Source organism: Lithobates pipiens, unplaced genomic scaffold, assembly GCF_037356315.1.
Source record: "Lithobates pipiens isolate NorthernLeopardFrog02 unplaced genomic scaffold, aLitPip1_a1.2 Scaffold_8, whole genome shotgun sequence".
Lineage (NCBI taxonomy): Eukaryota > Metazoa > Chordata > Amphibia > Anura > Ranidae > Lithobates > Lithobates pipiens.
In genome coordinates this window covers 613,369,308-613,396,823 of record NW_027507903.1, presented here as the reverse complement: position 1 = coordinate 613,396,823, position 27,516 = coordinate 613,369,308, and the positions used below count along the sequence as shown (strand labels likewise).

The 27,516-nt window shown below is 43.3% G+C and overlaps 1 protein-coding gene across 1 annotated transcript; it reads right to left on the bottom strand.

Annotated features, from left to right (window-relative positions):
• Positions 1-7,021: 7,021 nt before the first annotated feature.
• LOC143962353 (extracellular calcium-sensing receptor-like) lies at positions 7,022-22,234 on the bottom strand. Its single transcript, XM_077471649.1, has 5 exons — positions 22,121-22,234; positions 19,973-20,884; positions 15,986-16,213; positions 15,777-15,900; positions 7,022-9,044 (listed from the first exon to the last, which is right to left on the bottom strand). The coding sequence occupies exons 1-5, from the start codon at positions 22,232-22,234 to the stop codon at positions 8,083-8,085; spliced, it is 2,340 nt and encodes a 779-aa protein (XP_077327775.1). The 3' UTR covers positions 7,022-8,082.
• Positions 22,235-27,516: the final 5,282 nt, after the last annotated feature.

The following is a 27,516-nucleotide window of genomic DNA, read 5'->3' as shown; positions in this document are numbered from 1 at the left end:
TAGTGTTGTGCAGTTTACCAAATCTAAGATGTGTTGGCTGTATTGTTTTTATTTCTTAGGCTTTGTTGCCTTTATTTTCACCTGGTGATCTGGCCAGTAAATTAGTTGTTTTTGAAGAGAACAAGCTATGCTGCAAATGTAGCAGTTAGAGATTTGAGACAAACCCTTTACTACTAACAGGGGTGCTTACAATGATCAGCTTTCATTTATGTATGTAAAATCTTTATCCTAAAAGAAATGTTGCTTTAACTGGTCCTGTGACTGCAGTGTGAGCTGGAGCTGGCTTCAGTTTGTTAGTGTATCTAAATCTGCTAGTCCATCTGACACTACCCTCTCCCCAGACTGACAATGCTGCTGTCCAGGTGTGCCCCCTGTGCTCCTTCTTCCAGAGTGTGGGCGCTCTAATACAGGGGGCGTGTCACTGGCCAGATCGCCAGGTGAAAACAGAGGAGAAAAAAAGCCAAAAAGAAAGGAAAACTAATGCAGCCACCACATTTAATGATTGATAAGCCACAATATATTACACTTTTTGTTTTGAATTTCATACCGCTTAAAAAGTACAATTTCCTGTGTCATCAAATTACATCTGTCTGCTGCAGCTTAGAACATAAACCTTAGGACATGCTACATTTTTGTGAGGTTATATGTTTTAGTGTGGCGTTTTCTTGCCTGAATAAATGAATCCCCAGCACAACATCAGCTTCATACAGTATAGTTTTCCAAAAATGCTCCACCTTTTATAATAACAAAAAGCTGTCCCTTATCTTCAGCCCAGTGACTTTTCCTAGATTGGGATGATGCCATCAGTCTGCTGCAGGCAGGAGGAGGCATTTTCTCAGTCTCTATTATGTAGGGATGAATCAAACAATTTCTGTGAAGCTGATATTACAGATGTAGCACCCTCCCAGATAGGTTGCTAGGTTTAGTTTTTGGTAAATTTAGCTCTGTGACTCTCCTATAATCAAGAGAGCAATGTGTGATTACTTCGGGCTGCTCTGGGCTCTGCAGGCTGTGAGTTTGATTGCTTCTCACTGTCTTCTAGAGGCTTCTAGAATGTAGTGGGTGGGAGAGTCAGATGAGCAGCCAAACCCTGGGAATTGTGCCCAGATGGTGGTTGGGGAGTTCATAAATAGTGTGGAGCCTCAGAGACCAGGGTTGCAAATGTGGAAACTCTTAATGTAGCATCCTGAGCTGCTTGTCAGAATTTTTTTTGCAAACAAAACACCACCATCTGCCTTTTTGCCCATATAGCGAACTTGTGTCCAGACTATGCACAAAAAAGTATTTACATGTTCTGACTAATTAGTAAAAACACTCAGCAGCTGTAGGTGTTGTGGAGAAATTCATCTTCAAAATTCAGAAACAGCATTGAAGCCACTTTTTACCCCCTTTGTTTTCTAATGATAAAAGAATGATATTTCTAAGCTCTTATAAACCTACTAAAACCCGACTGTGATGATAATGAGATCTAAAGAAACCCATAGGTGTGCACACAGGTTATGCCAGGTGTGCCTGGGCATGCCCTGATCACCCTGTGCTGGGCAGATTCCCCTGCTGCTTGGCTGCAGAGAAAGGAACTGGGGAATCTCTGTCCTCAGTCCCTTTCTCTGTCTCAAAGTGAGACATCATATGTCACAATATATATATATTTCACAAAAGCCCCCCAATGAGACATCTGAAAAAAAAAACAATACTAAAAAATGATTGTAAAAAAAAAAAATGCAAAAAAGTAATAATAAAAAATATAAAAAATAAACTACTGACACCAATCTCTGCTCTTCTGACACTGTTCACTGCTCTACTGACACCCACCTCAGCCCTACTGACACCGTCCTCTGCCCTACTGACACCGTCCTCTGCCCTACTGACACCAACCTCTGCCCTACTGACACCAACCTCTGCCCTACTGACACCATCCACCGCTCTACTGACACCAACCTCTGTCCTACTGACACCAACCTCTGCCCTACTGACACCAACCTCTGCCCTACTGACACCAACCTCTGCCCTACTGACACCATCCACCGCTCTACTGACACCAACCTCTGCCCTACTGACACCAACCTCTGCCCTACTGACACCATCCACCGCTCTACTGACACCAACCTCTGTCCTACTGACATCAACCTCTGCCCTACTGACACCAACCTCTGCCCTACTGACACCAACCTCTGCCCTATTGACACCATCCACTGCCCTATTGACACCATCCACTGCTCTACTGACACCAACCTCTGCCCTACTGACACCAACCTCTGCCCTACTGACACCAACCTCTGCCCTATTGACACCAACCACTGCCCTACTGACACCATTCACTGCCCTACTGACACCAATCTCTGCCCTACTTCCCTAGTGATCAGACTGCAACATTTTAACTTTGTAGCAAGTGAGATGCAGAAGTAGGGGCTGATCTGTAACACACATGGATCCATAGCTCCACTCAAAACAGACCTCTCCTGCACATGGACAGCCTGGGTGCCGGCCATACAGACCATCTCCACTCTTCATTAAAAATAAGAAAAACATATCAGCTGCACTCCAATGATCTCTTCTTGCAGTATTTTCAATATTCAGTAAATTGACTGCATACAGTGATGTCTCCAACCCAAAACCAGTCTTCCTCGACGCATTTCACCACTCTTGGTTTTCTCACAAGGATAGGGGAAATCCAACTGATTATTAAAAATACTGCCAGAAGAGATAATTTGAATGCGGCTGATATTTTTCCTATTTTCAATGAGGGGCTGATCTGTGTCAGATGTTTATGAACACTATCAAGACCTAAACAAGCCCCTGGTTTAATTTGATTATGTTCTCTCCGAACCAACATCTCAGTCCAGGAAATGGATGGTGACCCCGTGTGATGCCTAGACATAGATAGCACCATCGTTCTGTAGAGGTAAGCAGATAAAGGCATTGTCTGGGGCAGACGAATACTGGATTGACTTCCTTTATGGATCTGAGATACCATGTGACTGAATGCCTAGAACCAAAAGGAAGATGATCCTGGAAGAGGTGAGTAGGTGGGTCGCAACAACCATGTTTTTTTTTTCTTTTAATCCACGGTGGTGCAAAAACCTAAAATGGAAAATCCGTTAAGTGATCAAAAAACGTGCATGTGAAACACACATTAAAAAGTCCCCCAAAGGGATATCTATCTGATCCCCCCCGGGGTCCAAGGCTCCTGGCAGGGACATGGACTTTGACTGGTCCTCCTAGCCAGAAGGCCTGTTAGCCCCTGTTCACACGGTCGGAGATTTCGACAACCAAATCCGTCGGATTTTGTCCGTCGGATCTTGTCCAAAACTGTTGCATACACACGGTCGGACTAAGTTGTCGAAAAATCCGATCATTCAGAACGTGATGACATAATTTCGTTACGATGGGACTACGTTCAGGCTAGTAGCCAATAGCTTTGATGTAGGAATTTGATCTGAGCATGCGTGGCACTTGGTCCAACCAAGATTCTCTACACATGATCGGAGTATGTCCGATCGAACCAGTTGGTCGGGAAATATTTCCAACAAGTTGGAAAATTGGGTCCGATGGATATTCCGACGGAATCAGTCCGATGCATACCACACACAGTCGGATTATCCGACAACACGGTCCGATAGGACACATTCCGATGGATTCTCCGACCGTGTGTACAAGGGCTTAGACCCAGTTCTTCTAGATCAGCTGAAGCATTGTAGTAATACATTGAAGTTCACAAAAAGAACACACACAAGCAGGCGCATGTTTTTCACAACAACACATGCCCTCTGGTGTGAATGAGCCCTTAGAGCAGCCTTTCTTGACCAGGGTTCCTTTAGAGGTTGCTAGGGGTTCTTTGAGCAATCAGCAATTTCTTACTTTTAGAAAACCAATGAAACTAGTGATCTTTGTAAGCACTGACCACCAATGTAAGGAACCTTCTACCCACTGATCACCAATGTAAGGGTCATTCTTCCCACTGATCACCAATGTAAGGGCCATTCTTCCCCCTGATCACCAATGTAAGGGCCATTCTTCCCACTGATCACCAATGTAAGGAACATTCTTCCCACTGATCACCAATATAAGGAACATTCTTCTCACTGATCACCAATGTAAGGGTCATTCTTCCCACTGATCACCAATGTAAGGAGCATTCTTCCCACTGATCACCAATGTAAGGAAAATTCTTCCCACTGGCCACCAATGTAAGAAGAATTCTTCCCACTGACTACCAATGTAAGGAGCATTCTTCCCACTGACCACTAATGTAAGGAGCATTCTTTTCACTAACCACCGAAGATAGGAGCATTCTTCCCACTGACCACCAATGTAAGGAGAATTCTTTCCACTGACCACCAATGTAAGGAGAATTCTTTCCACTGACCACCAATGTAAGGGGGGGACCTTCTCCCACTGACCACTTAAGGTATTCCTTGACCCCTGACCACCAGTGTAAGGTGGCATTGCACTTACCACTAATGTAAGAGGGACACTACACTAACTATTAGTGTGAAGGAGCACTCTATCCTATCCTATGCCTCTACATTACTTTAATTACTTATTTTATTTATTATTATGTTGCAACTTACAATGTAGTAATTATTAGCAGTTCCAGAAGAACTAAAAGTTATTCCAAGGGTTCCTCTGTGTTAAAAACTTTGAGGCAGGCCGAAAGGTTTAGTATAGTAGAACACTTTTGGTAACTACATAGACCAAGGCGAAAAGAGGGATAGAGGAGGAATCTGGTTCCAAATAAAGTACAGTTGGGGAACCTTTGAAGTATATTGCATGAAACACAACAAATAGCTTCAAAACAAGACACATAATAAAGATTATTTTCACGGAAATCTGGACTTACCCTTTAAAGTATTTAGTAGAATTTTAATATTTGCTGATAAAATTTAATGTACAGCAAATATATACATAAGTCAGATTCGTCCTCGTTTATTGAAAAACACCAGGAAAGTACAGCACAGATAATAAACCAGACAATAAAAGCAAGGGAATACAGTTCCTTCAGAATGTATTTAGAAGCACTCTATTTTTCTTATTGAACTGATGAAGGGAATGGAAAAAACAACAGAGAATGCTAGTGTAAAATTAGACCATTAATCAGGTTTCACAGCTGTCCAAAATCCCAGGAGAAGCCAAGAGCGCTGATATTATGCAATGACGAGTAACATAAAACAATTCTAAGGGCCACCATATATGGCCTACAAATTGCAAATGGTCAGGCGAATTCTAGAGTTACTTGGAACTGTGTAATTTTGTAATATTTTAGTCATAGGTGGAGATTGTTGGAAAGTCCCTGGTTTCTTATGTGGAGACTCCTGGACCGAGAGATCTCACTGCTATAATTCTCAGCTCTGTTCCCATCCACTTGGGAGGTTTGGGTATTCCCACCCACGTTTATGTGTTCCTCTTGTTACATTCACCATAAAATAAATGAAAAAAAAAAAAAAAACGAAGTAATTGTGAGAAGTCATCATAATGAGCAGGAGTACAGACCCAGGAGAAGGCCCTTCTCTGTTCTTGTGTGGCCGTCAAGCACAAGGCCAACTCTACCTCCACCTGTCCGGCTATCCCCTACTCTTGCTACCTTCAGGCAATCCCTGAAAACTCATCTCTTCAGGAAAGCCTATCATGTATCCAACTAATCTCCTACCACTTCCAACGGGTCATTCCCCACAGTTACAACCTTTTCTACCACCTGCCCCACCCTATCAGATTGTAAACTCTTCTGAGCAGGGCTCTTAATCCTCTTGTATGTTATTGTATTATAACTGTATTGTCTCCCTTTTATATTGTAAAGCACTGCGTAAACTGTTGGCGCTATATAAATCCTGTATAATAATAATAATAACTCTTTAAAGAGGAAGTAAACCTTACTTCCTCTTTATTTCCCTGCAAAGGTAAAGCATAATGGGCTACTATGCATCGCATAGTAGCCCATTATGTATCACTTACCTGAAACCGAAGCCTGCTTATGTGCCCCGTTTATTACTGACTGCTGATTGATGAGTAAATTCCAGTCTAGTGGTTCAGAGCTCTCTCGTAAGTTACTATGGCATTGTGATTTTACTGTCTAGCATACTGAGTCTATTTCTTTTCTGGTGGCATGTTCAGCTCAAAAGTTATGGATCTTTTCCTTGGTTTTATCCTGATGGCAATGGTCACCGGATCAAATAGGATGAATCTCCTATGCCAGTGATGGCAAACCTTGGCACCCTAGATGTTTTGGAACTACATTTCCCATGATGCTCAGCTACACTGCAAAGTGTTTGAGCATCATGGGAAATGTAGTTCCAAAACATCTGGGGTGCCAAGGTTTGCCATCACTGTCCTATGCAGTATAATAAAAACCTAACAATAATTTGAACCCCTCACTGTTTTTAGATATACTTTAAGCCCTTGTACACATGGTCGGACATTCCGACAACCAAATCCATTGGATTTTGTCTGAAACTGGTGTTGCATGCACACGGTAGGACAAAGTTGTCAGAAAATGCGATCGTTCGTAACGTGATGACGTTCGTTCGTTGCGACAGGACTACGTTCAGGCTAGTAGCCAATAGCTTTGGTCTTGGAATTTGATCTGAGCATGCGTGGCACTTTGTTCGATCGGAATTCTCTACAAAGTCCGATCGGATCATGTTGTCGGAAAATTTTATAGCCCAGCTCTAAAGCTTTGTCGGTTGGATATTCCGACAGAAACAGTCCGATGGAGCTCACACACAGTCGGATTATCCGACAACACGGTCCGATCGGACATTTTCCGTCGGAATGTCCGACTGTGTGTACAAGGGCTAAGAGTACCTGTACAGAAGTAGGAGCAAGCAATTTGACAGTTACTTTCTGAAATGCCCAAAAGTGTTGCAGTTTTGACATTATATTATGAAAAAGTGACTTCAGCTCTGACGTTGCAGGTTTATGCTGTTTCCTTCCACCATCCAACAATCCATTTATTTCCATTTTGTGAACATTTTTTTTTTGGGGGGGGGGGGGGTAGATTCTATAGATATTGATAGATATTCTCATTTGAGGTAATTTTGATATTGCTTTATTTAGATATTAGCTTTAGTGCGTCTAATGCCGTGTACACACGAGCGAATTGTCCGGTGTACTTAGTCCGGCAAACAATCCGGCGGATAGTCCGGCGGACTTTCTACCGAACGGACTTGGCCACACACGGACACACAGAAAGTCCGGCGTTTGCTAGCTCGATGACGTACAGCACGTACCAAAAGGAAGTTCAATAGTCAGTAGCCAATAGCTTCCTTTTTCGTACTTGCTTCTGAGCATGCATCATTCTTAGTCCGCCTTACTAGCATACTGACGAACGTATTGTCCGCTAAAACCCAAGTCCGGCGGAAAGATTGGACTGCAAAAATTCTTTCTTAGGCCGCGTACACACGGGCGGATTGTCTGTCCAACTTAGTCCGCTGAACTGTGTTTCAGCGGACAATCCGCTCGTGTGTGGGCTTCAGCGGACTTTTTCAGCGGACAGTCTGACGGACTTTGTCTTTCGGAATTTCCGTAATTTTGTCCGCTGAAACTTGGTTTTGTCCGTCCAAACTTGGTTTCAGTGGACAGTCCGCTCGTGTGTAGGCAAGTTGGACGAACTAAGTATGGCGCATGCTCAGAAAGGGTTTACACGGCCGAAGGTTGCATTGCAGTGTATTGGACGTCGTTTTTCTAGTCCCGTCGTACGTGCTGTACACGTCATCGCGCACGTTTTCAGCGGACTGTCTGTTCATCGTGTGTGGTCAAGTCCATTCATTCAAATTTTGAACGGACTGTCTGTCGGATTGTCTGACGGACTTAGTTGGGCAGACAATCCGCCCGTGTGTACGCGGCCTAAGTCCGCCAGACACTGGACGCTGGAAAAGTCCACTGAAGCCCACACGCGATCAAATTGTCCGCTGAAATGCGTTTCGGCGGACTAAGTACGCCAGACAATTTGATTGTGTGTATGCGGCATAAGTAGAAACTTTATTCAGGTTTCAGAAGCTGCCCAACAGAAATGAGCGACGTTCCAAAGTTTCCATTTTATTGAAATAAGACCATTTTCAGATTCTTGTGTTTTTCCCTCTGCAAGTCTCACTTGTGTTCTCTAGAATTTGTTCTGCCAGGTGGTGTTACCACTTGAATGTTGCTGATGGTCTGTCTCTTCTGATGACTGGAAACGACAGCCCGGGTATTAAGTTGGGGATGCAGCAAGATGATATAGACTTTGGGTGAGAAGATGCAAAACAAAAGACCAGCACTGGAGGATAAAATGGCAAACATCTCTGTTGCGACGGACAGCTTGCCTTGTGTGCTAACATAGGCTGGAACAAAGGATATCCAGACACTAAGAAACACCAACATACTGAAGGTTATATGAGTAGCCTCATTAAAGGCTCCAGGTAGTTTCCTGGCCAAGAATGCCACCACAAAACAGACAGTAGACAGTAGTCCAAGGTAGCCAAGCATAAACCAAAAACCAAGACTGTCATTGCATTGGATGACTATTTTTCCTAATATACTTCTAGTATCATGTACTGAAAATGGCGGATTTACTAAGCACCACGAGATGCAAATGACTATTTGAATGGCTGTGCAGTATAAGGCAAACAGTATAGGCCACCATAGTCCTCTTGGCACTCTGAGGCACCCACCTGGGTGACTGGCACGGAAGGCCAAAACAACGATGACTGTCTTGGCCAAGAGGCAGGATATGCAGAGAGTAAAAGTCACACCAAATGCGACCTGTTGAATAAAACAGGTCAGCTTTCCCGGTGCAGCAAGAAATAGAAGGGGGCAAAGAAAGGAGAAAGTGAGGGCAGTCAGTAGAATGAAGCTAAGAGCACAGTTATTGGCACGAATCAGAGGAGTTTCTCGGTTCTTAATGAAGAGCAATAGGACAAAAGCTGGCATGATGGAGCCAATGATAGATGTAGTAGCTAGAGAGATGCCAAGGGGTTCAGAAATGATTAGTAGCTCCACCACCCGAAGCTTACACTGGTTCCGAGCAGTATTTGGCCACTGGTCCTCTGGGCAATAAAAACAGTCAATTGAATCTATAAGGAAACAATACAGGAAAATCAGTAGTAAAGCCATATTGGATTTTTACACAACTATTTATTGTATTTGCTCTAAAATAAACTGAAATATCCACAAAAAAACAACAAAAACTAGTTGGCCTGTTCATCACATTTAAAGGGTTTGGGAGAAATAATTTCTAAATATACTTTTCAACAAGTCAGTATGGAATATGATCTCAAAAACGATAACATCCAGAGAAGAGAATTAGCCACAACTGTTCATTTATATACAATTAGCCAAGCCTTTCATGGCAGCACACCAAGTCAATTGGCTTTTAGTCTAGGAATACTGGTGGTACTAACTACGGTGCCTCGAAAAAGTATTCATACCCCTTGAAATGTTCCAAATTTTGTCAAGTTACAGACAAAAATGTAAATATATTTCATTGGGAGTTTATGTAATAGACCAACACAAAGTAGCACATGTGAAGTGGAAGGAAAATGATAAATGGTTTTCATTTTTTTTTACAAATAAATATAGGAAAAGTTTGGCGTGCATTTGTATTCAGCCCCCTTTACTCTGATACCCCTAACTAAAATCTAGTGGAACCAATTGCCTTCAGAAGTCACCTAATTAGTAAATAGAGTCTACCTGTGTGTCATTTACTTTCAGTATAAATACAGCTGTGAAGCCCTCAGAGCTTTGTTAGAGGACCTTAGTGAACAAACAGCATCATAAAGGCCAAGGAACACACCAGACAGGTCAGGGATAAAGTTGTGGAGAAGTTTAAAGCAGGGTTAGGTTATCTAAAAATATCGAGATGCCCCTGTTGAAGTCCTATGGGACGAAATGCGCAGGGCGAGGTTGTCATGATCCCTGTATTGCTTTTTAACATGTGATCACGTTTTTATTATACATTTTATTTCATTTTTTATTGTTCATGCTGGTTTTATGCCAATAAACAGCTATTCGCATATTTTTTCAACCTACACTATGGGAAGCTGTTTTTCTTTTTCATTTTGCATATGATCTCTATCATGAGTTTGTCTCTACACACTGCCAAACTATTGGCTGGAATTTCCCTCTTTTGCCATCTTATTTGGATCTGTGGAGAAGAAGATCGGAATTTCCGTGAGGATGCAGACCTTTCCTTTATTGGCCTGAGGATCTACAGTCCTTCCAGTAGTGGACAGTCCTGCGTGGTTCCATCGAGGTTCCATTTATACATGCCTGTATGACCTAGTGTTTACGCACAGGTCCAGTGGTTCCGGTAAGAGTACCCATTTTTTACCTACCTTGATGTCACTGAATGAAATTTTTCTGGGATTACTTTTTGGTTTATACACCGTATGAAGTACCATATCTGAACTTCCTGATTTATACACTGTGTGAAATACCACATCCAAGCTTCACATTTGAGCTTCACGAATTTCAAAGACTTATTTATCAGTTTGAGATTTTGACTTTTGTTTGTTTTTCTTTTTTCGTGCTAGACACTTCACATTTTCGTATCACCTTTTTAGCGCTAAATTGTAGTTTTTTTTTTTTTTATAAAAAAATATCCCAAGCTTTGAACAGCTCATTGAGCACTGATCAATCCATCACTGAAAATGTAAAGCTTATGGAAAACCTACCAAGACATGGCAATTCACCTAAACTGACATGCCGGGCAAGGAGAGCATTCGCTATGTGTGGCAAAAAACTAATACTGCACATCACCCTGAACACACCGTCCCCACCGTGAAGCATGGTGGTGGCAGCATCATGTCATTTGGATGCTCTTCTTCAGCAGGAGTGGTATGTAAAGTGTAGGGCTAAATATGATAGTCTGGCTAAAGAAATGCCAAGACCCCTTTACATGCAAAAGTTCAAAAAATAATAAAAAAATAATAAAAATAGTGACATATACTAGAGTGGTATCAACTATGAAAGATACAAAAAAATGTGACCAGTGCAATAATGTCATCACACATATATAAACATAGAATAAACTTATAGTGAACTTGCACAAAAAACAAGTTATTACAGCATAAACAAAACAAATTGTGCGAAAGTCTTTAAGTAGAAAAGTCCATCATGCAGAGATCCCACATGATTAATCAAAAGTTTAGGCGTTCCTCAAGACACCGAACAATATGTATTGACTCGCAATCACTAGTGTAACAACACCACCACTTGTAAAGATATGAGCTTACCAGATAGTTCAGACCCAAAAGAACCTACGTTCTATGAGTCAATAGAGCTTTAAAGTGTGAGCTGACAACATAGGATGCGATTTCTGGAGCTGCGTCCCAAGACTTTTGGAAAAGATCCGTCTCCACACAAGAGTATATTTAATCAAGTTTCAACCGGTAAATGGAAAAGGATAGAGAATCCAATTGAGAATCTGTGGGAAGACTTGGAAATTGCTGTTCACAGACGCTCTCCATCCAATCTGACAGAGCTTGAGCTATTTTGCAAAGAAGAATGGGCAGAAATGTCCCTCTCTAGATGTGCAAAGCTGGTAGAGACATCCCCAAAAAGACTTGCAGCTGTAATTGCAGCAAAAGGGGGTTCTACAAAGTATTGACTCCGGGGGGCTGAATACAAAGTTGAAAACCGTTTATCATTTTCCTTAGGCCGCGTACACACGCGGGGACTGTTCGCTCAACTTTGTCCGCTGAACAGTGTTTCAGCGGACAGTCCGCTCCTGTGTGGGCTTCAGCGGACAGTTTCAGCGAACAGTCTGCTGAACCAAGTTTTTCGAAATTTCCGAAAAACTGTCCGCTGAAACTGTCCCCTCGTGTGTAGGTATGTTCGTCAAACTAAGTTGCGCGCATGCTCAGAAAGGATTTCCACGGCGAAGGTTGCATTGCAGTGTATTGCACGTCGAATTTCTCGTCCCGTCGTACGTGCTGTATACGTCATCACGCTAGGTTTCAGCGGACTGTTCGTTCGTCGTGTGTAGGCAAGTCTGCTCATGCTAATTTTGAGCGGACTGTTTCGGAAACTGTTTGACGAACAAGGTTGAGCGAACAGTCCCCGCGTGTGTACGCGGCCTTACACTTCATAATTACGTGCCACTTTGTGTTGGTGTGTCTCATAAAATGGCAATAAAATACATTTAAGTTTTTTTGTTGTAACATGACAAAATGTGGGAAATGTCAAGGGGTATGAATACTTATTCAAGGCTCTGTATATGCAGACTGACAACACCATTGACCTGCTTTCCATTTTCATATCGCCAGTCATGCAACTCGGACACTTAACACATGATCCAGACCTCATGACACCATGGTAATACACTTTTTATTAACTGCTAGCAAGGTAGCATTTTATGGCAAAAAAGACATTGTATGTTTCCTTTGGCCAAAATCCTCTTTTTTTTTATGCTATAATTTATTTAAACCTACATTAATTGTGGCAGAACAGTGTACACTCCTGGGTGACAGGTGCTTTGACAATATGCCTCCTGCATGCATTAGAGAATTATGTAATCAGTGACTATGGGCTTAGAAAGTGGATTCCAGACCATAAGAAGATCACAAGAAGAATTTAGTTCTGCCTTTATTCAAATGAGGTGCTCGATACCTTTCAATCATGTTCTTGGACAATCAGTATCTGCATGGACAACATACTATGGTGATTGGATTAAGATGGCTACTTGTATGGCTTTAAAGGAGAAGTGTGGCTAAAGCCTAGTATGCACCACTAGTTTTTAACTAGTTTGTTTGGAACCGCTGTACTAACAATTCAATGTTAGTACAGTGATCTCCCCTGCTGTTCCATTGTGTTCTGACAGGGGGACAGCTCCCCCGCCAGAACACTCTGCTCATCGCTCTCAGTCATTGGGTGAGAGCGCTGATCAGGAGCTGGTCAGCTGCTGATTTTCCAGCATGCCATACACACGGGCCGAATTTATTTAACCGGGTGATGTCATCCGACATTCGGCCTGTGTGTACTAGGCTTTAAAGAGGTTGTAAAGGTTTGTTTTTTATTTTCTAAATAGGTTCCTTTAAGCTAGTGCATTGTTGGTTCACTTACCTTTTCCTTCGATTTCCCTTCTAAATGTTTTTTTTCTTTGTTTTCTTTGTCTGAATTTCTCACTTCCTGTTCCTCCTCAGTAAGCTGTTCAGTAAGTTGTTCTGGCTGACTAAACACCACTCGGGTGATGGTGTGAAGTTTACAGAGGAGAAACAGGAAGTGAGAAATTTAGACAAAGAAAAAAACAATTAGAAGGGAAATCAAAGGAAAAGGTAAATGAACCAACAATGCACTAGTTTAACCACTTCCCGACCAGCGCACGACGATGTACATGGACAGAATGGCACGGGCAGGCATATTGGCGTACAGGTACGTCCAATATTCAATGCCGCCCTGCCATCAGGAGCGCGCCGCCCTGCCATCAGGAGCGCGCCACCGGCGGCGCGCTCCCACGCTGGTCGGGACCCCCGTGAGTCCGGTTGCGGGACCCGCGCGATCGTCCCACGGAGCGGCCGAATGAGGAAATGCTGTGTAAACAGCATTTTTCCATTCTGCCTAGCAACTAGTGACGCTGATCTCTGCTCCATGTGATTGGAGCAGAGATCAGTGTTCACTAAATGAAAGCCCAACCCCCCCACAGTTAGTAACACACCCCTAGGAACACTTAACCCCTACACTGCCACCCACTGGTTAACCCCTTCACTGCCAGTGTCATTTACACAGGAATCACTGCATTTATATAGCAGTGATTACTGTATAAATGACAATGGTCCCAAAAATGTGTCAAAAATGTCCGATGGGTCCCCCACAATGTCGCAGTCACAATAAAAATCGCTGGTCACCGCCATTACTAGTAAAAAAAATAATAATAAAAAATTATTAATAAAAATGCTATAAAACTATCCCTGTTTTGTAAACGCTATAACTTTTGCGCAAACCAATCAATAAGCGATTTTTTTTACCAAAAATATGTAGAAGAATACGTATCGGCCTAAACTGAGGGAAAAAAATGTTTTTTTATATATTTTTGGGGGATATTTATTATAACAAAAAGTAAAAAATAATAAAAAATTTTCAAAATTGTCGCTCTATTTTTGTTTATAGCGCAAAAAATAAAAACCGCAGAGGTGATCAAATACCACCAAAAGAAAGCTCTATTTGTGGGGAAAAAAGGACGTCAATTTTGTTTGGGAGCCACGTCGCACAACCGCGCAATTGTCAGTTAAAGCGACGCAGTGCCGAATCGCAAAAAGTGGTCTGGTCTTTGACCAGCAAAATGGTCCGGTCTGTAAGTGGTTAAAGGAACCTATTTAGAAAATAAAAAACAAACCTTTAGAACCCCTTTAAGCTCTTTTGGGCATACTTCTCCGCAGGTCACAGGAGTGCACTTATTTCTGCACTCCAGTGACCCAGATTCAGCTGACAGTGGGCTAAAGCCCGCTGGTAGCTGATGTCACAGAGGTGGTTCAGGCTCTGCAGGGATCCCGACAATAATGTCAGGATCTGCCTAGATGCCTGACCGGCAGAAGGCTCAGCCTCTCAACATGCCGCTGAGAAGCTGAACCTGCCAATCCTGCCCCCTCCACAGCCTGGTGCTTCAGTGAGTGCTGGAGGGGCAGAGCAGAGAGAGAAGATTGACAGTCACCATCTCTGCTCACTGAAGACTTAACATAATGCAATCAGCAGTCATATGATCGCTAAGTTCTCTGTGTTAAAGCTGGTGGGGGGCATCTTTTAAATGCTGGAAAATGCTCCCAACAGTCATTTGAAATGAGGAAGTCACTTGGATGAGTGTTAAAACACCATTAACATTACAGAACAATTTTAGTTGAATGTGAACAACTACTACTAAATTATACTTGTTGGATTTAAGCTTGGCCTAAACCAGTCACACAATTTCTACTGAATATACCTAAAACCAGTGGAACTTATGCACGACCGGACTTTTCGATGGACTAGGTCCGACGGTCTTCCCAACGGACTTTCGGCGGAATTCCGATGGACTTTCCGAATGAACGGACTTGGCCACACACAATCACACCAAAGTCCGACGGATTTGAACGTGATGACGTACGACCGGACTAGAATAAGGAAGGTCATAGCCAGTAGCCAATAGCTGCCCTAGCGTCGGTTTTTGTCTAAAATCCAGAAATCAAGGTAGAGAGAGAGATATCACCACTCCAGGTAGGTCAAGCGACAGTAGAAAACCTTCTCATCCAGCTTGGAAGCCCAGGTGCCGGCAATGCATATAGCAATCAAAAACAGGAAGAAGATCTGGACAGCCGCACTCAAAAAACGTTTAGCTCATGACTAAGCACTACATTGAAGTGTGAACGCGTTAGCTCCTGTCTGATACCGCTGTGGCTTGTATTTTTGTTCACAAGAATTTTTGAATAAAAGGCAAAAAAATTTTTTTTGAGTGCGGCTGTCCAGATCTTCTTCCTGATTTTGGTCAGTTTTTGTCCATCGGACTAGCATACACACAAGCGGATTTCTCAATAGGAACTGCGTACGGAGGTGAAAATTTTTTAAACATGTTCTATTTCTCAAGCCCATCAGATTTTTGGACAGCAAAGGTCTGATGGAGCCCACACACATGATTGAATTGTCCGATGGATTCGTTCCATTGGACCTTTGTTGTCAAAAAGTCCGGTTGTGTGTACGTGGCATAAGGGATAGTTTAGTATAGCACATTGACCCATAGGGAAAAATACATTTCAGTAGGCGCATGCTTGGTATTATGCATATTCTGTAACACAAGACAGAGGCACTGCAAGATTTTGAAGCAGCATGTAGTTGCTTACTTGTTTTATTGGAGATAGCTCCCAATGGGCAAGGCACGCAGTCGAAACAGCAATGAGGTTTATCTTGATGTGGGGTTTTCCGAAATCCAGGAGTGCAACTTTCTGAACATACGGAATCAGGCAGCTACAAAACATTTTTACTTAGTCAAAAATTGCTTTGAAAATGTCATCCTGAAAACCAAATTGACTTTCGTCTAGGCATGTTTTACCTGATCAAAGTGGTCTCCCCATCGAATGCCACTTTTGTTGACGAATAAATCTTGACCCATCACTGCACCACTTTTATAAAGTCCAACTTGCACCCAACTGATTTTTCCTGTCAGATCCTCTTGCCAGTTAATGATGTCGTAAATTACAGGTGCGTTTCCAAGAGAGTCAAAATATAGGTCATCTCCGATGTTTCCTTTCAGTCGCACTTTCTTAAGGTAGTAAAAAAGCTGTAGTTGTAGAAGAAAAGCAAGAATTAGAGAATAACGCACGTTTACAAACAGCTCATAGTTATACTGATCTTAAAGTGCACCTTTACCACGACTATTTACATATTCTTGGCAAGCAGTAAAAGATTTAAAACAAGCCAACCATGACCTCTGTAGCTGCTTTTAATGTGAAGTTGGAGTTGCTCATTCTCTAAAACAATCTTTCTAAACCAGGGTGCTGCAGAACCCCTGGGGTGCTGTCTGGGTTTGCCTGGGGTGTTGTGAGCATTGGACCCAGTTTGCCTTGGATCAGCATCATGGGTTGCCATGGTCCTGGCGGCAGGGTTCTTTGCTATGGCATTGGCAGCAGGCTTGACTACATCATGGCAACGCATGACTGTGATTCAGGGCAGGTGGTATGCAGAGCCTACCCCCAGTATTCAGAAGAAGACCTCCTCCACCTCCCACCCTTTGCCCTGCTGGTGCAGTTAAAAGGTAAGGTTCTAAATTTTGAAGAGAGGTCTGTGTGATAGGGGTATTGTGTTATTTGGGGACTCTGTGATGAAGGGGTACTGTGGCATGGGGGGACCTGTGGGGTTCTTTAATGGGAGACTGTTCGATTGGAGTGCTCTGTGATGGGGGACACTCATGTGATAGGGGCCTCTAACGTGAAGTAGGGGCACTGGTGTGATGGGGGACCTCTGATATGACGGGATCTTTTAACATGAAGGGGGGTTGTGGTATAACGCGAGGGCTCTGATTTAATGGGGGACCTCTAATGTGATTGGAGAACTCTGATGTGAAGGGGCTTTGATATGATGAAGGACCTCTGATGTGATGGGAAGCCACCTATTTGAAAAGGGAGCTTTGATGTGATGGGGAAAACTCTGTTGTTATGGAGGACTTTTGAGGACTTTTGATGTGATGTTATTTCATCAAGGCGGTTGTGTGCATCATCCCAGGCCCGGGCTCAGGTTTCTCATTGACTAAGTAACTTTACATTTTCACATTTAAGATTGAGGTGCCTGAAGATTTTGCACACTTTTAAAGGATGCTGCCACTGAAAAAAAGGGTTAGAAACGTTGCCCTAAGAAGCTTAAAAATAACAACTCTAGAGCCGGGATTCAGTCAGTTTCTAACAGCTAATGCCGCGTACACACGGGCGGACTGTATGGCGTACTTAGTCCGTCGAAACACATTTCAGCGGACAGTCCGCTCGTGTGTGGGCTTCAGCGGACTTTTTCAGCGTGCAGTCCGGCGTACTAAGAATTTCGGATTTTTCGAAATTCTGTCCGCAAGCTTTCGACGGACTGTTTGTGTATCCGTGTGTGGTCAAGTCCGTTCAGTGGAAAGTACGACGGACTGTCTGTCGGATTGTATGACGGACTAAGTATGCCATACAGTCCGCTCGTGTGTACGCGGCATTAGAAACATCTACTGATTGTTTTATATATCAGAGGGCTGCAAACCTGCCAAGTTGTGCTCTTGAAAAAAAATGCAATGCCTGTGCTGTGAATTTTGAAAATGAATTACTCCGCTATGCTTACAGATTTGGAGATGATTGGCTTGTGTGCAAGTGGTTTTATTACTTGTTTAGAATCTGTAAAATATGTTTATGTTCATGAGCACTTATCGTATAGTCAAACCAAAGAATAAAAATACGATATTGCATCTTATGCCCCGTACACACGAGCGGACTTTTCGACATCCAAACTCCGACGGACTGAGTCCGGCGGACTATCCGCTCGTGTGTGGGCTGCAACGGACTTTAGCTTCGCAAAAGTCTGACGGACTTTAGAAATGAAGCATGCTTCAAATTTTCCCGACGGAACTCCGCCGGACCCGGTCCCCTTCGAAAAATTTGCTCGTGTGTGTGCTACTCCGACGGACTAAAACCGACGCTAGGGCAGCTATTGGCTACTGTCTATGAACTTCCTACGTCGAATCCAGTCGTACGTCATCACGTTCGACTCCGTCGGAGTTTGGTGTGATGGTGTGTGGTCAAGTCCGTTCGGTCGAAAAGTCCGCCAGAACTCCGGCGGAACTCCGCTAGAACTCCGTCGGAAGTCTGTCAGACTTAATCCCTCTCGTGTGTACGGGGCATTACAAGTCCTTAGATGTAGTGGCTGCAATAGTTTTAATTTTTTAGGCTAAGAACATTTTTAGCAAGTACAGAAAATACCTGTTGATCTTGCCAAAAAGGCTGTGTCCTTGTCACTTCTTTGAAGGGATGAGCTGGAAGCAAAAGCAACCTTTTTTGTCCAAACTACTTATCCCATTACCCCCCTTGCAATGGAGATGAACAAAAGCAGACATAGCATGTAGCACCCTTTAGTTAGGTAGGTCCTAGAGCGAGGATTTTTCTGATAGAGTAGGACAATTTAGACAGGCCTAGCTGGTGACTAGGCCTGTTTGTTTTAATTATGGGATGGGAATGGATCAGGGCAGGGCTGGGTGACTCACAGGTAGCATCACTGTCATCTCCCTCTTCATTCTAGAATGTGCTAGAAAGAGAGGAGGAGAGGAGAGGTGGAGCTGCCTGGGTATTTTTGAAGAGCCTTGACCAATCCCCAACTTGGATTGGCAGGCGAGCCCCTCCTTTAAATACCCGGGGTCAGCCCAGCTGGGGAAGAGTTTTTGGGTGGAGGGGGGGGGGGGGCGGTGACCTTTGGCCAGGACATGGGTGCATCCAGGAGGAGAGAAGAGATCCTGGAAGAGAGGCACATGAGAGAGCAAGGAGAGGACAGCATTAGAGAACACTGTTAAGAGACTTCAGGGAGGACAACTGGTCACAGCCAAGAGGACTGGTGAGTGAAACACAGTGGGGAGGACTGGGGAGGCACGCCTGAGAGCAATAGGAATGTGCAGTTTGACATGGGTGCAGAACCACTGAAGGGCACTGATAGGTGGCACTGATGGGCACTGATGAACACTGATAGGCAGCACTGATGGGTACTGATGGACACTGATAGGCGGCACTGATAGGTGGCACTAATAGGCAGAACTTATGGGCACTGATTGGCAGCACTGATTTGCTGCACTAATGAGCAGGCACTAACGGTCACTGAAAGGCAGGACTGACTGGCATCACTTATAGGCACTGATTGACATTACTAATGGGCACTAATTGTCATCACTTCTGCGCACTGTTGGGGCTGCACTGATGATCAGTAACCTGATTTTCTGTGCAGGTCTCCCCTGTGAGGAAATGCTGCTGATTGTCTCTCCTCACAGGTTAACTGATCTACCCAATGCCAAACATGGCTTTGTAAATTTGATAATTGGTTGGACAGTGATATAATTTTTTTGGCAGGTAAAACAGCTTCCTTATATGTATTTCATCTGTGTACTTAACTGCTTACCTGGAGTTACACCCCATTCACAATAGTGTGAGTTATCAAAGTTGCATGGCAAGTTGTACCTCATGTTTTCCCATGATAACTATTCATATATGTGCGAGCTAAAGTCACAGCAACTTCAAAGTAGTTCATGCACTACTTTAGTCCAACTTTCATGCAATTTGAGGGCCATAGACCCTCAAAAGCTGAAGTCATACCTGAATGTTTTGCATGCAACAGTGGTGCAACAGTGGGTCCACTTTGCAGAGGAACAACACGTCACATCCATCCAAGGTTGCATCAAAGTTGTACCAAAGTTGCACTCCAAAGTCACTGGAGTTTGAAGTCGTACAAGTGTGAAGGGAGACTTAAGCTTTAAACACATAGATAGCAACCTAACCTGCCATGGCTGAAAATGTTGAATGTCTACACAATGACCTACATCCAAGGATCTGTTCATGATTTGACAAGTAGCCATGTCATGGAGAGCTTTGGCAACCATCTTCACTGCTTTGTAGACATTGTATGTTACTCGGAGGTCATTGATATCTGAGAATATCTGTAGAGAAGCAGCATCCTCCAGTCCTGTGCATAATGTCTTTTCAGAGGATGGAGACGGTGAGGTAAATGTTGAATTAGACAAAGACATATTATTGACAGAAGTAGCATGCAGTGCTGCATTGCTAACTGATGATACGTTCACAGATGCTGTCGAAGACTCATTATAAACATTATTTGAAGAAAGCAGAGGTGGATTTTTCCCATCTGAAGGCCATTGGCAGCTAAATGCTTCCTCCCAGAACTCCAAAAACAATGGATGATTGTTGAATTGGTTAGGATTTAATCCAAATACAAATTTGCTGAAACCTGGAGCAGCCCCGTTACGAAGAACAAGTCCTAGAGAGCCTTTTAGAAAATGGGATAGCCAAGGACCCACCAGTCTTGCAGATGTAGACCAAGCGTTAGCTGATATCCAAATTCTGTCTTTACTGTCTCCATTGCGTGCCAGCTCCAACAAAACTGGATTCAAGTAGGCTTCAAGGGAGAAGACAACCACCACCTTTGCCGTTGACTGTCTAATAATGCCTGCCAAGCTATTGACTTCTTTCACAGAAGAAGGAATGTTTTCCCAAAATGCTAAGCATACTCCTGTAGCCTGCAGCTCTTCTCTAAATGTCTGGTCCAAGGTGGAAGCACTCGTTTCCTGAGAGAGGACACCTACCCATGACCAGCCGAAGGCTTGAAGGAGCCGAGCAAGGCCTTTAGCTTGTGAAGAGACTGTTGGTGCAACACTTAGGGTTGAGGGGAACAGAAAATGATTGCTGAGCCCGGCTGGAGGGGTGAAATAACTGACCTGTAAGAATAAACAATCCAGTAATCTTCAATATTAACCTTTTTGCAAAACAAAACCTAAAGTCTTCTTAGTCATTAATTAAATTTGCATTTTGACTCTAACCTTAACTTGATACTAAACACACTGATTAATTTACATTGTCCCTTCTATTTCTATATGTGGATAATGACACTGTAATTATTATAATAAAGAGAATATCTAAATACCTGTATCGCTCACCGCCCCCCCCCCCCCAAGGAGCTGCTTGCAATCAGGTTCCCCAACCCTGCAAGGCCAGATAACAAGTATTCTCCACACTTTATCCAGACACAAGGAAGTCTTTGAGCTTGGCTTCTATGTTTTATTAGGGGTAAAAACTTGGATGGGGAATATGAATTATGGGATGCACAACCTGATAGCAACAAAACCTGGAAACGACGTCCTCCATATGTACACATTTCAGAAACGGTCTTTCTTCCTGGACACTGACAGTCTCTGATAAAAAAGCAAAAGCCACTCATGGACTAGAAACTTTCAGTAGCACACAAATGTTGTAGGTTGCTTACAGGAGTAACTCCAACTCCACTGTAGACACTGACCCCAGTTCTACTGACTGCAGGAACTACTAGCCCACCTGGCTGCTTCTTCACTAGCCCACCTGGCTGCTACTGAAAATCTCCCAGGGCAAGGTAGAGGAAAGAATTAAAGGGGTTATAAACCCTTGAGGTTTTTCACCTTAAATCATTCTATGCATTAAGGTGAAAAACCTCCTATGCTACACTTCTCTCCCAAAGCCCCCTTTTTTACTACCTGAGCCCGATTGTTCCAGCAGTTGGGACGAGCACAGCAGCTCCAGCCACTGTCTCTGGTCCTCATTGGATAGATTCATAGCAGTAGGAGCCATTGGCTCCCACTGCTGTCAATCAAATCCAATGACGCTGGAGCTGGGGGGCAGGGGCCGAGTCCTGCTGTCTGTGTCAATGGAGAGTGCCCCCATGGAAAGCGGCTCTCCGTGGGGGCAGGAGGAGGAGCCAGGAGCGCCGCCGGGAGACCCCAGAAAAGAAGGATCAGGGCCGCTCTGTGCAAAACCCTTGCACAGAGCAGGTAAGTATAACATGTTTCTTATTTAAAAAAAAAAAACAAACCTTTACAATCACTTTAAACCCAACACTGACTTCTAGAAAGGCTTGTTACATGCGACAGTCTTTCCCCTTGCAAGTTCCTGAAAGTGCTGAGGTGTATTCACACTGTCCTCACTGTCCGCTTTCCAGGCAAGATTCCTTTAGGACCCTGATGCTGCCAGTCCCCCCCAGCAGGAGTTTCCCTCAAGTACCACCTCAGCACTCCATCTTCCACCCAACTCCCTGCCATCACGACTTACCCATATTTAAAGGGAGAAAAACATACGTATACTTCCTAGACCTTATAGACTTTTAGTTGTGTTATCGTTGTGTTTCGGTACCCTCTCGCGCGCCGTTCTATTTTTGTCTTGTTATCCATATTTAAAGGCTGGCTTAGCCACCATGCCAGGCCCACTGCCTGGGGATTTGCCAAACTCCCCTAAGATGCAGATCAAACCTCCTGGCCCCCGCCCTCCAGTTTCCAAAATGTTCTCCAGCTGTCCAGCACCAGAGGCTTGCCTACATGAGTCATCCAGCCCTGAACTGCAGTAAACTTTTGACCCAGATTCAGAAACTCATTTTATCATGAGCCAAAAAGCATGCCTTTGCCTGCACTATCACTAATAGTACACTAGAGGGGGCTACATACCCTTTTCCTAATCGATACACGGCTGTCACATGCCCCAGCTCTCTCCCAGCCAGGGAAACATAAAGAGGAGGGGCTTCTAGTCCTCTGCTGCTGGTCACATGTTAGAAAAAGGGCCTTTGGACTACAAAGTAAAAATAAAGAATCAATATCAATAAACTTTAAGGTTTTTTAGCCATTAAGGTCTATAAAGGAAGTAGAAGTATAATTATCGCTGGATTTCCCCATGGGATAGATCATCCTTTGGGTTAATGGACCTAAATGGTGGTTAAAAATGACAATTGGAAATTGATTTTGAAACTAATTTTGATTGTTTTTGTATGCATATTGCCATATATGAGCCGGTCAATTTTACTTTCAGGTTTACACAGTATGTCCCCCCTATCTTTGCGAAGCCTTAGGAGCGGATGGGCTTCATTGGGTTGCATTAAGAGAATGCTGCCGTATTCGTTTGGTTTGTGGAAGGAGACAGTTGTCTCTTTGTATAAGCATACTGCTGTCTGTGTGGGGAGATTGCATGTTTGCTCGTACATTAGGTTTTTCCGCTGTTGCCTTATTGGGTCTTCAATCTGAGCAACGACCAATTAGATCATCCGTGATTTTTCTATTTAACATATGGGACGTGAGAGCGTAACACCGCCGCTGAAGACGTCAATGACGAAACGCGTTCGACGGAGTTACGCTGATTACGTCACTTCCGGGTTTCCGTCGGTGTTTGGAACGCAGGTGGAGCGCAAACCGCGTATCCACCGTACGGCATCCGCGGGGATTTTGAAAACTACGCGATAAGGACTCTATCCCAAGGGGGAGTACAGCTACAGAATCACCACCTTCACAGGGTAGATTCCGGATATATGGAATTCCTGTTGGGATACGTTCAGTCACCAATTACGAAGTAAAGAGCCGGACATCGGGAGATTGATTTTGAAGGCGAACAACCCCTGCAGGGGTATCTACTTTTGGTGAGTGGGGTTCCTGGTGGGGGAGCACAGAAGTCACGATGAAGATTGCGCAGGAAGCACTAAAGTCACTCTATGAACATTTTTCTGGATCTGCACTATTGAACATTTACTTGGGACTTATTTATTATTTATTATTTTTATTATTTTTATTCTTATTTTTATTTTGAACTTTTCTATTTTTTATTTTTATATTCATTTTTATTTTTATTTTTATTTTTTATTTTTCATATATTTATGAGTGCTATTAATTTTATGATTTAGAGCATTTTTTTGGACTTTCACCACTAGGGGTTGTGCTATATTATTAGGTTGCACATTTTACACTATCTTTTGTGCGTATATATATATATATATATACATTTTTTTCACTTGGTATTGTTATGTTTTTTTCAGTTATTTTAGCATTTGCACAATATTTTTTCACATTTAGTTACTGGGTCATATATTTTTTTGTCACTATACACTGGCACAATTATAGTGTACCTATGTGATTTTAGGTAAATAGGTATAATTATCCATTGACACAACTATATAATTTTTGCATTTATGCGATTTCAAGTTATAATCGCAGTGGGTCGCATATTTAGCTTGTTACACTTGGTATTTTTATGATATATATTTTTTTGGGTTATTTTCTGGAGTTTTTTTGGGATTGAGGTTGTCACATTATATTCCAGTGGGGAGTTGGTGGCCTACTTCAGCACTGTTGTGTTTCTGTGATTAATCACAGTTAGCTTTATTATTTCCTGATATCAGAATTTCCGTTGGTTTGGAGACATACTATACAAATTGTTTGATTTAATATCTTCTGGGTAGAGCCGTGGTTTTTGTATTTCTTCCTGGGCTCAATAGTAATAGGAACAGGGAAGTCATTGGGTTCTTCGGGTGAAAACTCTAGCTTCTATTTACATTTATTATTTATGAGTTCAGGTGGAATGAGTACCTGTTTTTAGGTAGCGCCAGTTTTCCCCGGTTGCTATATTATTATTTTCATTCTTGAAAGAAAACCTTGTAAGGGGATTCTTTTTCTTCGGGGGGCAGCAACCTACAAATATTTACATACAGGTATACTAGATATATTGAGGATTTATATCTAGCCGACTAAGGCTTGGGTTTATCTACTCCTGGTGCTGATTAGCGCGGTTCCTCCATCTTTATTAATATCAATAAACTGCTTTGTAGACACTTAACACAGAGACATGTGACACGATGCTGCAGTCCCCTCTCAAAGCTCATGGAAGAAGCTTAATAAAAAAGACTTCTAAAGCCCAATTAAAGTAAACTGGGAGAACATTCTGATTTTCACACAACATTAACAGCTATCTGGTTGATTTTCAAAGTGTAAGTAAGACAGCGCTAATGACTAAGCTTACATGCCAATATAAAGTGCAGTATAAATGAAACACAGTATAAATAAAGCAATGCTGATGACACAAATGTCGTGCACTCCACAAATCTAGTCTTTATTGAAGAGTGGCAAGAAAAAAGCCATTTTCGAAAGAAAGCCATAAGAAGTCCCGTTTGCAGTTTGCGAGAAGCCATGTGGGGGGACACAGCAAACATGTGGAAGAAGGTGCTCTGGTCAGATGAGAGCAAAATAGAACTTTTTAGCCTAAAAGCAAAATGCTAAAAGTGGCAAAAAACTAACAACACATCACCCTGAACGCACCATCCCCACCGTGAAACATGGTGGTGGCAGCATCATGTTGTGGGGATGCTTTTCTTCAACAGGGACAGGGAAGCTGGTCAGAGTTGACAGGAAGATGGATGGAGCCAAATACAGGGCAATCTTGGAAGAAAACCTCTTAGCCCTTGTACACACGGTCGGAGATTCCGACAACCAAATCCGTCGGATTTTGTCCGACGGATTTTGTCCAAAACTGTTGCATACACACGGTCGTACAAAGTTGTCGGAAAATCCGACGTGATGACGTTATTTCGTTACGACGGGACTACGTTCAGGCTAGTAGCCAATCGCTTTGGTGTAGGAATTTGATCTGAGCATGCGTGGCACTTTGTCCGATCGGAATTCTCTACAAATGATCGGAGTATGTCGTACAAAGTTGTCGGAAAATCCGACGTGATGACGTTATTTCGTTACGACGGGACTACGTTCAGGCTAGTAGCCAATCGCTTTGGTGTAGGAATTTGATCTGAGCATGCGTGGCACTTTGTCCGATCGGAATTCTCTACAAATGATCGGAGTATGTCGTACAAAGTTGTCGGAAAATCCGACGTGATGACGTTATTTCGTTACGACGGGACTACGTTCAGGCTAGTAGCCAATCGCTTTGGTGTAGGAATTTGATCTGAGCATGCGTGGCACTTTGTCCGATCGGAATTCTCTACAAATGATCGGAGTATGTCCGATCGGAGCATTTTGTCAGAAAATTTTACCAACAAGTTGGAAAACTTGGTCCGTCGGATATTCCGATAGTCCGATGTAGACCACACACAGTCGGAATATCCGACAAATCGGTCCGATCGGACACATTCTGTCGGAATCTACGTGTGTACAAGGGCTTAGAGTCTGCAAAAGACTTGAGACTGGGGCTGAGGTTCACCTTCCAGAAGGACAATGACCCTAAACATACAGCCAGAGCTACAAGGGAATGGTTAAGATCAGGGGCCTCAAAATGGCGGTGCTCCAGCTGTTGTGAAACTACAAATCCCATCATGCTTCTGCCTGTGGGAGTGATGCTTGTAACTGTCAGCCTTGCTATGCCTGATGTGACTTATAGTTTCGAAAAAGCTGGAGGGCCGCCAGTTTGAGACCCCTGGTTTAGATCAAAGCATATTCATGTATTAGAATGGCCCTGTCAAAGTCCAGACCTAAATACAATTGGGAATCTCTGGCAAGACTTGAAATTTACATACTTACCTACTGTCTCAAATTTCCCGGGATTTAGCCCTTTGTCCCGGTCTTACCATTTCCCAGGAAATGTCCCAGGAAATTGCAGTTTTCCCTATTTAAATTTTTTTTTGCCCTAAAGGAAATGTATGTCAGGATTTTAAAGCGGTTGTATACTCAATTTTTTTACTTTTACCTACAGGAAAGCCTATAATAAGGCTTACCCGTAGGTAAAAAAAATATCTCCTAAACCTGTATGGTTTAGGAGATATTCCCCTCGGTATGCGCCGCATGCGCACAAGCGGATTCTCGGCATGAAAATCCGGCAGTCGCCGACCGGCCGGAATGAAATCTCCCGCGCGCATGCGTGGGAGTGATGATATCGCGGCTCCGGCCACTCACAGCGCCGGAGCTGCGATACCCGGAAGAAACGCAGAGGGAGCATGTCAGCTCCCTCGGCGTGGATCGGGCCAGATGTCGGGGCCTCGTTCTAAGGTAAGTATTTCATAATGAGCTAGTATGCGGTACTAGCTCATTATGCCTTTTGCTTTGCAGGTGTTAAAAAATAAATAAAAATTTGCGGGTTTACTACCGCTTTAATGCTATTTAGGGCACTATTGGAGAGAATTCTCCTTCTTGTCCTGCTAACAACATTTTACCAAACAGGAAGTGAGGGGAACTTTCCAACAGTTAAACAAACTAGAAAACTGTTTATAGCTGGGAATACTGTAAGACGTCAGCTGTGCCTTACCTGGGGGTAATTATGGAGTCCCAGAATGCTGGCCAAACTGAGTGCTGAGTCTTCCCCTGCATCTCCAAGTACCGCAGACAGCAATGGCGGTGGGCCCCAACAGCGATAACTTAAAGGCCCTCTGGGACCTCCTGATAGAAGCCATGATGCTCCCCCTAGGGCTACTTTGGCATCACTGCAAGAGTCCATCACTGCAGCCCCCAGTGTCAAATTTGTTAGCACTTCAGGAGTGCCATTCACTTCTTCCACTGCAAACAGGAAGGCCAGAATCCAGCGGAAGGAACGGAAACTGAACCTGGCAGAGGAGAGAAAGATGAGACTA

What these genes read in the sequence shown, in the direction of transcription:
- LOC143962353 (XM_077471649.1), bottom strand. Translation starts at nt 22,234, where the DNA reads ATGGCAGGGAGTTGGGTGGAAGATGGAGTGCTGAGGTGGTACTTGAGG. An exon ending in TCTTGCCTGGAAAGCGGACA is followed by an intron (nt 20,885 to 22,120) that starts GTGAGGACAGTG and finishes TTATTCTTACAG; the next exon opens with GTCAGTTATTTCACCCCTCC. An exon ending in GGGGAGACCACTTTGATCAG is followed by an intron (nt 15,901 to 15,985) that starts GTAAAACATGCC and finishes AATGTTTTGTAG; the next exon opens with CTGCCTGATTCCGTATGTTC.